Below are 14058 nucleotides of genomic sequence, written 5' to 3' on the forward strand. Positions count from 1 at the left end.
ACCAGACAACTGTGTGGTCAGAAACTGACCATCAGTAAAGGGCAAGATTATGGCAAAGACAAATTGCTTCAAAAGATAAGCAACTGCCTTTAACTACACCAGTGGAGCTACATGGGAGTGGTGTCTGATGAAGTGCTCAGGGAGTTTATCTAAAAACTGAAGACATTGTATCCTCTAAAATGTCTTACTCCTAGGCTCCTCTTTCTAGAAAGCAAGATTTAACACACAATACCAAATGATCTTTAATACAAATTCAACAGAAAGACAGTAAGCCTTGTCTTGGAATACACAGCATTGTGAATTGTGATTTTTCTGTTAGAGAAGTGAGTGGAGTCTGTCAAACAACGGTGATGACCGTTGTGTTGGAGCCTGCAGTCTTTCATCTCGACCATCACTGCTCTTTCCTCTTATTTCATTTTCTAAAGTGTTTTAATGAATTTCTCTGCAGGCTGTTTGAAGGACGACGCCATGCTGACGTGTGTGTGTGTGTGTGTGTTTGTTCGTGGGGAGGGTGGTGGTGAAATAATTGAAGGCAGAAACATTTATGGTCTTATGAGGTCTTTTTGTTTCTTGCTCACCGGGTCTCATTCTTTTTCTCTTTCTTGCTTTCTCACAAATATATATCTCATATTTTCCTATGCCTTTCCTATATCTCTCTCTCTCTCCCTCTCTAGCTTTCTTACACAGTCTGCCTCTGTCTTTACCTTTTCTCTAGCTGCCTTCTTCTTTCTCTTTTTCTGTCTCTGAATTATTCTGTATTTCCTTCTTGCTCATACTTTTCCTCTCCCTCTATCCTCTCTCTCCCTTATACACTCTCTCACACTTGAACAAAAACACAAGTGCACACACACACATACGCACACACACACACACACACACACTCTCAAACAAACCCCAAGGCATGTTTATTATATGATGAAATCTGGTGGAAGATGACGCACATCTCCCTTTCCCAAATCACACACACACTGATAGGGGCAGAGTCTCTCTAGTGTCAAAAATGTTTAATAGCATGATTTCTCACTTCCAGCTGCTTTGCCTCTGTGACAGTGTGCAGAAATAACACACTTAATATCGGCAGGAAAGAGGACTTGGAGCAGAATGGAGTTGGGGGGAGTTTTGTGGAGGTTTGGAGGACACTGGGATGTTCAGAAAAGCCGGAAAAGTTCAACCCTAACATTACATCATGTTATAGGCATTAACCAAGGCATACGGTCTAGAGAGAGACAGAGAGAGGTCAATCTAGAGGAAGTCTACAGGTTTTTCACATTTGTAGCAGGATTTTAGATTGCACAAATCTGCCTGAAACTGATGTCCATTGGACATAAAAATATAAAACTATGATTAATTAATTATAAAATTAAAATGTAAAACATAAAATGTAGCACATGGAGAGCATTCAAACCCCATAAACCAAACCAGCAGCATCTGCGAGACTGTTACAGACTGGCCTGAAATGCCTCTGGATGATTTCAGGAGAAGTGAATGAAATATTAAAGAATGTGAAATAATTCAGGCTTTCCCCTTCACTGATTCTCATAGAGTATGAAGTGCCCCCAGCGTCTTGGTCAGATTTGGGTCGGGAGCTAGCATGGGCTTAAATCATGATTTGAGCCAATGTGGACATTGTTTGAGGATTAGATTAGTATATATTGGCACTGACAGAACTGCTTTGCCAGTTCTAAAAAAAAAAAATAAATAAATAAAAAAAAAGTTTGTTAGTATGCAATGTAATTTTGTGGGGAAAATATTTTATTAATTTTCATTTCACAATGTTTTATGGATGTAGTTTACAATCTGTACCCTTAACAGAATGTATTTTCAATTAGTTATGGCTGAGAAAAAATGTATATGTTACCAGACAATTTTGTTAATATTGGAGCTAAGTACAACTTTTAATGGTCTAAGGTGGACAGTGAAGTTGTGCAGAATGCAGATCCCTCGACATAGAGTGTGATGCAAAAAATCAAAGGCTCCTCTTAACCTCAGACCACTCATGGAGAATCCCCTGTGGCTGTTGTTACAGGACGCCTGAAAGCTGACACCTGTGGATTACAGATCACAGGAAAAGCATCTGGTGACCACATTGTGATTCATAGAGCTATAAAAGCCCAATCTGCTTATACTCATGTACATGTTTATTGAGTAGGTATTTACATAAGGGTAGGCAATATGGCAAAAATGTTACTTTAAAAAACACCTACTGTGCACACATTTTAATTGTACAGTTTGTGTAATTTGCAATGAAAGGCATAAAATGAAATGCTCTAGAATTTTAGGTAATTATGCTCCATGCAAAACAGAGGCAACATTATAAAACCGCCAAGCATTGAGCAGTGGAGCAGAGAATTGTGTTCTCTGAAGTGATGGTGCACAATCCCGTACCACTAGGATGAGTTTGACTTTGGTTTGCGATCCAGAACTAGTCATCCAAAATCAATACCTGATCTCATCAATGCCCTCGTGGCTGAATGTGATCAAATCTTCAGAAAAGTTACAACATGTTACAACATGTACTTTTCGGAGAAGTAGAATTATGTCCGCAGCAAAGAGGGCTCCATTGTAATGCGTATGATTTCAGAATAAATGTTGGATGAGCAGGTGGCTATAAACTTTTGCCAAATTGTGTATTGATTTTTTTTCCTCCTGCTTCTAGTGGTTACAGCATAAATGAGGGTGGGGTCTGTAGTTTTGCTGAGAATTTGTGTCATTCTATTGTGTTCGAATGTCTCAATATGTAGATAAGACAATCCTGAAGCTGATCCTCAGGAAGGAAATCTATTCTTAGTCTCAGACCCTCAGGGATACACACACACACACATACACTCACTGAAGCACATATACACATGTGTAAAATATCGTGTTCTCTGAGATGGTATTGTTCTCCAGGCTTTCAGCTCTGCACTGTTGTTGTACATTGAACAATTTTGAAAATAATCTACCCATAAGAAGTTGTTAGCACTATTTCCCTTACGTTTTCCCTACACAACACTTTAACTCCTTTTACATGTGGTCATTGTATTTGTGTTAAGTATCAGGATAATATTCACATACGTATTATCCAAATAAAAATACAGGTATAAACATATCCAAGATGGATTTAAAATATATGCTCAAACCACTTCACAAGCAAAACCCTGCCCAACACATTACGTCACAATGCACATGATCCATAACTGCTAGGAAGCTAACCACGGAGGACACACAATGGTTATTCCCCAAATTGCACATTAAGTCACACATAGCAATTGGATTACCATGTGACTAAGTTTCTGACTGCCAAGTGTAAATGCGTGCTGTTGAAATCTTAAATAAAATCAATGTCTTGACATGACAAGATGTAAATTGTGCAAATGTACAATGCTATTTCCAGAAAAGTTGCTGAGCAAATTGTAAATAAAAACAAAATGCAATGATATGCAAATCCTATATTTTATTGAAAATAGAACATATTCAAATGTTGAAACTGTGTTGAAATAGTTTGAAAACTATTTTTCCATTTTGAATTAGAATTTCTATTTTTCCATGTCAGAAAAATGTTCCAAAAATGTTGGGATAGGGAACAAAAGAAACCATAAACAAACAGGACCCAAGATCCAGAAATGCCACAGCCTTCTCTGGGCCTGAGCTCATTTAAGATGGACTGAGGTGAAGTGGAAAATTGTCCTGTGGTCCGATTCTTTCAAGTCATGGATTCTGGGACTTGTGGGACATACTTATAAGCAAAGAGCTCAAAAGCAAGCATCCGTGGTGATAGGTGGGTGGCATTAATGCACATGGCATGGGCAAGTTTCTCATGTGTGAAGGCACCGTTAATGCTGAATGATGTGTACAGGCTTTGGAGCAACATTCAGACAATGTTTTTTTTCTGGGACTTGGACCTTATTTATTTCAGTAAGAAAGGCCAGTTCACAATCTGCATCGGTTACAACAGCATGCCTTCTTTAGTAAAAGAATGCTGGAAATAAACTACTTCAGACCTGTCACATACTGAAAACAACTGGTACATTATGAAATGAAAAACGTTATAATTAAGACTCCAAGCTGTTGAGGTTGCAAGAATCAGACAACTCGCATTCAGAACTATAGCATCTGTTCTCCTCTGTTCTCAAACATTTACAGAGTGTTGTTAAAAGTAGAGGTAATGCTGCACAATTGTAAACACTGCCCTTTTCACAATTTTTTTTGTAACGTGTTGATGGCATAAACTGACAAAATGTGCCAGATGTTGCAAAAAAAACTTTCTGAATGTAAACATTATTTGCAAAATGGCATTTTGTTTTTACTTACATTTTGCACATTGTCTCAATATTTTTTGGAAATGGTGTTATAAGTGAGTAATGTGCTTCAAAGGGAACTGTTGAGTTGATCTTCTTACATAATTGTACAAACTATGGGTGCATTTGAATATGCTTGTTAGCAATTAGAACACATTAAAATAGCTTAATTCACTCAGTGCCCAGAGAAATATGGACATAGCATGTAATGTTCAGTGTTTTGATCGATTTCTCTGTGCTACTTAGTATTGTGGCTGTCAGAGAGTCACTTAAATCACTGTTCAGTCCCTCATTAGTGTCCATACTTTACTGTTGGAAATTCCCCACATTGGCTGTATTGTTTTGTGGCATTTATGCTTTCAGAAAAGCTACTGAAGGACCGTAATAGAGCCTGAGAGTTTAGGCCTGTCACAATTTGAATGTGTGACCATTTAATTGCACTATTTTACTATACGCCTAAAGCAGGTATGCATGCTGTAGGGTGTACGCTTTCAGGGGAGGGATGGATGAGTTAAGAGATTGCAAAAAAAGAAGAAGAAAAAAATAATTTATATATATATATATATATATATATATATATATATATATATATATATATATATATATATATATATATATATATAATACATACATATAGGGGTTGAACAATGAAACTGAAACACATGTCATTTTAGTGTAGGAGGATTTATGGCTAGATTGGACCAGCCTTGTGGCCAGTCTTCATTAATTGCACATTGCACCAGTAAGAGCAGAGTGTGAAGGTTCAATTAGCAGATGGTGAGAGCACAGTTTTGCTCAAAATATTGCAATACACACAACATTATGGGTGATACCAGAGTTCAAAAGAGGACAAATTGTTGGTGCACGTCTTGCTGGCGCATCTGTGACCAAGACAGCAAGTCTTTGTGATGTATCAAGAGCCACGGTATCCAGGGTAATGTCAGCATACCACCAAGAAGGATGAAACACATCCAACAGGATTAACTGTGGACGCAAGAGGAAGCTGTCTGAAAGGGATGTTCGGGTGCTAACCCGGATTGTATCCAAAAACCATAAAACCACGGCTGCCCAAATCACGGCAGAATTAAATGTGCACCTCAACTCTCCTGTTTCCACCAGAACTGTCCGTCGGGAGCTCCACAGGGTTAATATACACGGCTGGGCTGCTATATCCAAACCTTTGGTCACTCATGCCAATGCCAAATGTCGGTTTTAATGGTGCAAGGAGCGCAAATCTTGGGCTGTGGACAATGTGAAACATGTATTGTTCTCTGATGAGTCCACCTTTACTGTTTTCCCCACATCCGGGAGAGTTAACGGGGTGGAGAAGCCCCAAAAGAAGCGTACCATCCAGACTGCAATGGTTCAAACATTGTATCCTAAAGGCGGTGCCGTGTATCAGGACGACAATGCACCAATACACACAGTAAGATTGGTGAAAGATTGGTTTGATGAGCATGAAAGTGAAGTTGAACATCTCCCATGGCCTGCACAGTCACCAGATCTAAATATTATTGAGCCACTTTGGGGTGTTTTGGAGGAGCAAGTCAGGAAACGTTTTCCTCCACCAGCATCACGTAGTGACCTGGCCACTATTCTGCAAGAAGAATGACTTAATATCCCTCTGACCACTGTGCAGGACTTGTATATGTCATTCCCAAGATGAATTGACGCTGTATTGGCCGCAAAAGGAGGCCCTACACCATACTAATAAATGACTGTGGTCTTAAACCAGGTGTTTCAGTTTCATTGTCCAACTCGTGTGTGTGTGTATATATATATATATATATATATATATATATATATATAACGTGTGTGTGTATGTTTTTTAAATAACTCTGATACAACACTTTTTTTATGAAATTTTCTTATTTTTACAACAAATGAACAACGCATATTCATTATTACTGTGATATGAGAAATTTAGCATTGTGGAGTTTAGCCTGCTTATGATCATGGATGATGACAGGAAGAGCAGGAGAATGTGTTATGTATTATCTTAGGTCTTATTGTTTAGTGCTAATCTAATTTTATTTTGTTAGCCATTCATTAAAAGACAATACAACTGAGTAAATGAGGCAATTTAACCAGAGGGGTTTATACATATGCTACAATAATTTGCATATTGACAAGTTGTTTTTTTTTGGGTGGTGGTGGTAGGGGGCAATTTCTCAAATAACTAGCAATGAGACCCTGGGAGGAAAGAGATTTTGAATACTACTAGTATAGAGGGTGTAAAATGGGTTATATGCTTACTGACTATAAATTCTTTGTACACAATGATCAGCAAAGTATGTCTGTCTCAGATAAGCAGATGTATTTAATTCTGTGCATTTGTGATAGGATTAAAGTGCAAGACTTCTTTGATAATGGAGATTATTTAATAATGGAGGTACATTTATTCATACAGCCTGCAAAAAAATAAAAAAACATAGGCTATATGTTAATACACAGGCTTGGCTAGGATTTTTCCTATCACTTTAGACTGTGCGTGCTGTCAATATGGCACTTTTCAAAGAGGAGATGGAATAACATTTTATTATTTTTAAAGTAAATATATGCATAATTTAAAGGTAATGTTATGTATTGGTTTTAGATTCACTTAACAAATATACAACTAAATAAATGTTAGAGGGCCTGGAGACTTGGGATGGAATTCCCTATATGTTCATCAATATGCCCCTTGTACAGTTGAGTCTTATTTAGGTCTGTTATGTTGCATTAATGTGAGTGCACTTAGTCTAATGAAGTGTTCAATTAGACTAGAGAGTCAGTGTCACTACATGTGTGCATGAGTGAATCTACCCTCTGTGTGGTGTGTGTGCGGGTGGATGAGGCACCCTCAGGTCTCAGCATTTGGAGGAAGCCCAAACTGCTTTGTGCCCTTGTACACTATGCCCTGGCTAGTGTATAATGGAGAGCACCATTGAGCAATAATGGCTGTGTCTTCCTACTCCTTTTTTTGGCACTCAAAAACACTTATTGTGTACCCTGTGGAGATTTCTACTTTGCTAGGATTTTTACCTTTTCACTCACTCTTAACTCCTGTATATATGCATCAACAAAAAAAATCTATATATACCAAATATGGTGGTTTGCTGTTATTTTAAGTGCAATACACTGAACATAAAAATAGCCAATGATGTAGACATACAATTGTGTAACAAAACCAATGAATTTAAACAACAGTCAAAATTAATAAACAAATTAGGTTATAGTTCAAGGTTTTTGTAAATGGGATTATGTTCTCATTGTTACACTCTCCTTTCCAAAGCTTATTCTGTTACATTTATTTTTCCTCTCTCATTCTGTCTGTGACTGTCTGTAGCAGTTCTCTTCATTAAATATTAATGTCATTATAGAGATGTTCCTCTAATAGGAAATAAAAATCTGCCTCTGATTGTCCTCCTCTTTAGTCTCCCATCATCACTTAAAATCTTTCTTGCTTTCCTTTTTCGTCTATTCCTCCCCTTCTTATTTCAGTGTATCACTTCATCTTTCTATATCACACTCTCTTCTTCATTTCTGTCTTTTTCTTCTCTGCTACACTCTTTTTTGGGGCTTACACAAGCTATTCAACAAAATCCAACAAAACAGTTTTTTATTATTTATTTAAACCCCTTGCCAGTGAAAATCAGGTTGTAATATTGTTAACGTGTCTGTGTGGTGTTGTTTATGAGCTGTAAGAAGTATCATTTTTGAAATAAGTAGTCATCTCCATGGCTGAGCATTTCCACTTAAATTCCACATAAATTCATTTTTCAAAGGGTTTCTGACATCATAAACCTCAGGAGTTAGTCTCATCAGCTTGCGGTGCGGTGCTTTCGAGCTGCAGACAAGTGGCAGAGGGGTAAGTGGTGATATAGGTGGGATTCATGGATCTGCACATACTGGAAAGTTTCATCTAAGCCACTTAAAAAAAAATTAGGTGATTATTTTTCTTGCAAATAACTTTGCAATTGTAATTCTGATGGGTTTTTATGGTGATGAGTGTTGAGTTGTCTTGCAGTTACATTTGTTTATATGGGAACTGCACACTATATATTTTACATGTTGTGTATATAAATTCATTTCAACTGCTCGAAATTCCACAGAATTCCAAAGAAGTGGCCTGACCTCTACAGCTTCCTGTGTGTGTATGAGATTCCAGAAGAGAGAGAGAGAGAGTGAGAGAGAAAGGGAGAGTGAGAGAGTGTGTGCATGTGTATGCTCATTCATTCAGTTGCTGAGGATGTAGGAAAGGATTAAAAATAACAGGATACTTTATCTTCCCCTGCATCTCTTCATTCTCTCAGCAACTGTTCCCCTTTTGTTTACACTGCCAGAAATGGCTGCCTCTCTCTGGGGTGTTTGTGTGCTCTATTTTAGGACCTCTATTCTTCTTTTTTCTGTTTTGTCTAATTTTGTTGCAGCCAGAGCCACAATGTCACACAGCAACAGGTCACAGACTAGCTAATATATTATATATCTTCTACAGTGTCCTAACTGCAAAATACAAATGAGCAACTTGGCAGTGTGTCTCAGTACACCACATATCTGAAATTTACAAAGTAAAATCAAACTAATAAAAAGAATGTCTGAAATAGATATATGCTGTTTATCAGAGTGGTACAAGGATCATGTGGTGACTGTAGAGACTGTAAAAACAGATGACTCTACAGACTGTAGAGTCATCTGTTTTTTACACTGTTGAGTGGTTGCGTGGTGAAAAATGATTTCATAGCTATCAATACAATAATGCACAGTACACTAACTATTAAAGCACATACTTCTAGTTCAGTACAATCCTCTAGGTGAGAGCATTTTATATAACACCACATTCAGTGACTTATTTGAATCTTAAATTATTCCTTAAATTAATTATGTAGAACATTTGGTATGGCTTATTGTTCAGTGCCTAATATTTAAAATCCATTCATGGTGAAGATTTAAATTCAGTGTTGTGAAGCAGAATAGTGCCCAAATAAATATATTTTTTTAACAAAATATAGTATATTTTCTAACAAGCATTTGACATCAAAAGCTGAACAAATAATAAATAAATACATTTTGCTTTAAATGAAAAGAAGGGATAAATCACCCAGTATAATAAAATAAAAAAAATAGTTACTACACAGTTAGGGTGCAGTTTCTGTTAAAGTTCAGGCATCTCATATAACAAATGTGTCTTGTTTCAGACAAAAGAAAGATTATTTCTATATAAATTATTGCCTTGAGTTAAAAAAATAAATAACTAAATAAAAAGATAAAATGTCTTTGATTGGGACGCTGTGGGTTACCCAACTGCATTGTTGGCAGATAATAGTAGCCAGAGCTCCTTCCTCATAAACAGATGTTTTCACATTGTGTAAGTAAATCGAAAGCAGGAAAATCAGTATAGTGCTTTATAGATCTTTTTATCTTTGAAGCTAGCTAGATTTCCTAGCCACCATTTCCTTACTTTCATGTGTTTTTATTATTTATTTATTTCCTTCTTTGCTGTTTTTATAATAATGGGTGACATTTGAGGGCTGTCAGATGATTTTAAAATGAGCTTAAGCATAATTGGCTTGGGCTGTAATCAAGTAGCACTCGATTGTGGAAGTGAAAACAAACTAGCGTTCTTTGCTAACCTACAAAACAGCGTTGAAGAGCAAAGAAGGGCTTTTTTAAGGATGGTGAAGTGGCAAAATAATAAAAAAGCCATGTTTTTGCACGTAACACCCCACTTGCAGACATTTATCATTACAGGCAATCATTTTACACCTCCTCTGTTGATTTTTATGCCTCATTGTCCTGCATTTTTCCTTTCAAATCAATGATGGTGCGGTTAGCTGGCTGAAAGGCAGCGTAAGCCGCAGGTAGCCAGTCACTCAGCCTCATAATTATGGCCTGAAAAGTGTGGTGATGACTCGGCTGAGCTATAAGCCCAGCAGGGTGTCCAGTGAGGAAAAAGAGGGCAGGCGTTTTGGGGGAATGGAGAGATTGCACGGCGTCCCACCGAGCGCTAAACCCCTGGTGCCGCAGATAGCGCGTGGTAGTGGAGTGGCTATTAGACTGTGCTAATGAGGATGATGGCTTTGGACAAATACAGACTCTAATTCAATTCAAATGTCACCGTGGAGAAGAGTGCCTGCATTAGCTTGTATAAAGCTTTTAAAAGATTTGAAGCTTTTTTTAATGCTCTGACAATCTGAAAATGCAACGTTGAAGCACTGTTATAAAAGTATTAAGTATGTTTTTTTTCTTGCTCTGAAGAGACAGCAATGTCTTTTTTATTTATTTATTTAGTTATTTATTTAGTTGCTTTTCACAACATTGAAATTTTCCCCTGAAACATTTTTCTCAGATTTTTCAAGAAATCCATCAGTAGCAAAATAAAAATGAAACACATAATGAATAATGATGCTAGCAACTATCCTAACAATTAACATGATGCTACCTAAATAATCGTTCACTTCACAAACAACATGAAAATGTTAAGTAACCTCAAACATCAGACTTTAGCTATGTTTGTTTTCAGACAAATTAAAAGAGGCTAATGTTTCTTAAAAAATCTTTATCTACGAACTGGAACAACCCTTTAAGAATATGATATATCATCAGAACACAGTGTTTGAAAAATCTCAGTTTTAAGAGCCATGTAGCCCTATCACTTTACCCTAGCCCCTTTTCCCAACAGGAATTGCAACATTATATTCCTAGCCCTAAGCTTTTAGGGCTAAGTAGTAGGGGCAAGTGATGAGATGGGATTGGGCAATATTTCCACCTGAACATTTTTAGCTATACTAGAAAAAAGCTCCATCAGCCTTACTTGCTACAAAAAAATATTTGGCAAAGTAAAAACACAGTTCACCCTTCAATTGGGGGACTGTGATAACATTGCTTGTGATGTCTAAACCAAATGTCCTAAAATTGAGTGTTTTTGTCAGTAAAATGGGTATTGGACTGTTGTGGGCAGATATCAAGCTCCTCCATGCACTGACCTAACTCCTTGAAATATCTGCTTGATTCTGTCTCAGTATTGCTGTTTTTCTGCTGAAATAATCATGAAATGTAGTGTTTAAATTTTGTCACCAATAAATTGTTGAATGAATACAGTAAAGTATATTTAGTAGAGCAAATATATGTATACCTGTCTAGCTACATAGGTAGTTTAGCAAAGGACTATAGGTGAAGGAATTTGTTTTGTATAAGTAACTGCAGTTGCTTGAAAATCACTACTGCAATCTTAATAGGATTAAAAGTCAGGTAAACAACACCAGATTTCAGTTAAATATTAAACAGCTGACAGCCAGCAAATATAAGCAAAACATCTTGTTGACACAAAAGCAAGTTAGGGCAAAGAATGTTTTTGCATCAGAATACTGCTTGTTATCAATTTCTTTTTTCATTTCATTAAATACAAATGTCCAGGAAATCTTGACACAGCCAAGTAATATTTAAGAGTTTCATTTTTCATAAACCTGCAGAGTTAAGTAACTTTATTAAAGAAGACTTTTATAAGGAACACCTAGACAGAGCTATACACAAGTCTCTTTAAATAAAGTACAGTATTGTGGATAGCTATGTCTAGTTCATTATGAAAGTCTCCTTTAGTAAAGTTACTTTGCCTCTACAGTGACTGTACAATCAACTGTGCTCATAAACAAATAAACTGTGATTTAGTCACCCTCACAAATATTTCAAAGAGAGAGAGACCAGCTTTGGCATTAATCTTACAAAATTTAAAATTTCTTTTTTTAACTCTTACAATAATTTCATTCTGTCATAACAATTTATTTTAGGCGCAGGACATGCCTAATAAAGAGCATTTTTTAAATTAACAGTAGCTGTACTGACCAGATCACTGGCCTAGACTGCTCTGGTTGCTCCGGGTATCCCTACAACCTTTTGCCAGAAATTGATCAGTGCCCTATTCACTATATTGTTGGTAGGTGGATTGGCTGTGCATAAGTGTCCATACATGTGAAGGTGTAAGTGTGTGTGAGTGACTGGGAGAATCTGTGGTGGACTGGCACCTGGTCAGGGTGTGTTCCTGTGGGTAGGCTCTGGACCTGTACATTTAGTTACTTGTTTCTTTTTTTTGTTTAGTACCTGTACAGTTTTGTGATCGATAGTGCAGGATACCCAGGTCTGTCTTTTAATGTTGATGACTCTACAGTCTTATAAAATGCACTCAAGACTGTTTTCATTCATTCATTATCTGTGATCGTTTATCCAGTTCAGGGTCGTGGTGGGTCCAGAGCCTACCAGTAATCATTGGGTGCAAGGCAGGAACACACCCTGGAGGGGGCGCCAGTCATTCATACTGCGACACCCATCTGCACCTACAGACACATTTTTGAGTCGCCAATCCACAAACCAACGTGTGTCTTTGGACTGTGGGAGGAAACATGAGTGCCCAGAGGAAGAACACACCAAACTCCTCACAGACAGTTACCCGGAGCAGGACTTGAACCTACAACCTCCAGGTCCCTGAAAATGTGTGACTGTGACACTACCTGCTGCACCACTGTGCCACTGATGTTTTGTTACTTCTGTTACTTCTGACAAAATCCGTACCATATGGGATGAGGTAGTTTTGCACCCAATAATTTGTGTGCACGTACCATATAAAGGGGATGTTTGCAATTCCTGTGAAAAACAATTGTCTCTGGGTTGTTTATGTTCAGTCTTTTAAGATGGAATGTTACGTTTGAAAAAAACGTGTCTGTAAGTTTTTACTCACTGTTTGAATAACCACAGAAGCTCATTTGTAATTTGAGTTGTTTTAGTTTTTAGCGCTTTCAGTAATGCAGTTAGTCGACTCCTAGAGAGAGAGAGAGAGAGAGAGAGAGGGGCAAGGGCCAGCCTACCGGACGGAGACAGTCTTTAAATACTTAGACCACTTTCCAGCACTCATACAGACTGGAGAGCTAGCAAATGGTTAGGAAACTGGTGAAGAAATTCAGAATAATCAAAATTTTATAATAATCTTATGTAACCTTTACAGCATTTAGTGTGTCCTGATATTCAGCTTTCAGGGATATATTTCCACACTTCCAAATTTCAGTCATAGAGGCTGAATGCATTTCATTCCTCTTAACGTTCAAATAATGCTAAAAACATTTTTGAGAATTCCCTTAGATGTTTGGTTTGCAAATGACCTTGTTTTTACCTCATTCTTTGTTCAGAAGCAGTTTATTGACAGCTCCACCTTCTTTCAGACCCATAGTGTTATTTTTTTCACATTTGTAATTACACACAGTTGTCTATAAAAACATGGAGGAAAAGTACATCATACAGATAAAACACTGAAGAAGCAGAAATATTTGCATTTTAGTGAAGCTGAAGAATATGGAGCCTGTGCATTAATAAGCACTCTATATGTGTGTGTAGGTGTGTAACATAATCCCTAATTTAATTTCTCTTTATATATTTCAGATGAAATGGCTGCTCCATCGCCAGCAAAGAGTATCGGTGACCCAGGCATCACGCCTCTCTCCCCAACACACACACTGGTGAGCTTCTCACTCAGCTACAATAATGCAGGGGATGAACTGTATCACTGGGAGTCTTGCCCAAGGGTATATTGATATTGCATGTGAATCATAGTTTGTAAAGCTTTGCCAGACTAGTGTAGATAACATATATTAGAAGCTTATACACCACCAGTGTATACCTAAACTATAATTAATAGACATTTAAAAAACACACATTTTGATACGAAAGTAACATTGTTGAGGTCAGGTACTAACGTTGGATTAGTTCTGGATTAGAAATGACAATCAAACTCGACCCTATGCACATGACTTAGTGT

The 14058-nt window shown here is 37.3% G+C and overlaps 1 protein-coding gene across 5 annotated transcripts in view; it reads left to right on the forward strand.

The window, feature by feature from the left end:
• hspa12a (heat shock protein 12A) overlaps positions 1–14058 on the forward strand; it is a 54090-nt gene that overhangs the window by 14095 nt on the left and 25937 nt on the right. For all 5 annotated transcript variants that reach the window (XM_066672339.1, XM_066672327.1, XM_066672354.1 and 2 more), the window contains exon 2: positions 13683–13759. In XM_066672339.1, coding sequence (XP_066528436.1) covers positions 13688–13759 — 72 coding nt within the window. In that variant the 5' untranslated portion in view covers positions 13683–13687. The remainder of the gene's footprint in view (positions 1–13682; positions 13760–14058) is intronic.

Source organism: Hoplias malabaricus, chromosome 1 (assembly GCF_029633855.1).
Source record: "Hoplias malabaricus isolate fHopMal1 chromosome 1, fHopMal1.hap1, whole genome shotgun sequence".
NCBI lineage: Eukaryota > Metazoa > Chordata > Actinopteri > Characiformes > Erythrinidae > Hoplias > Hoplias malabaricus.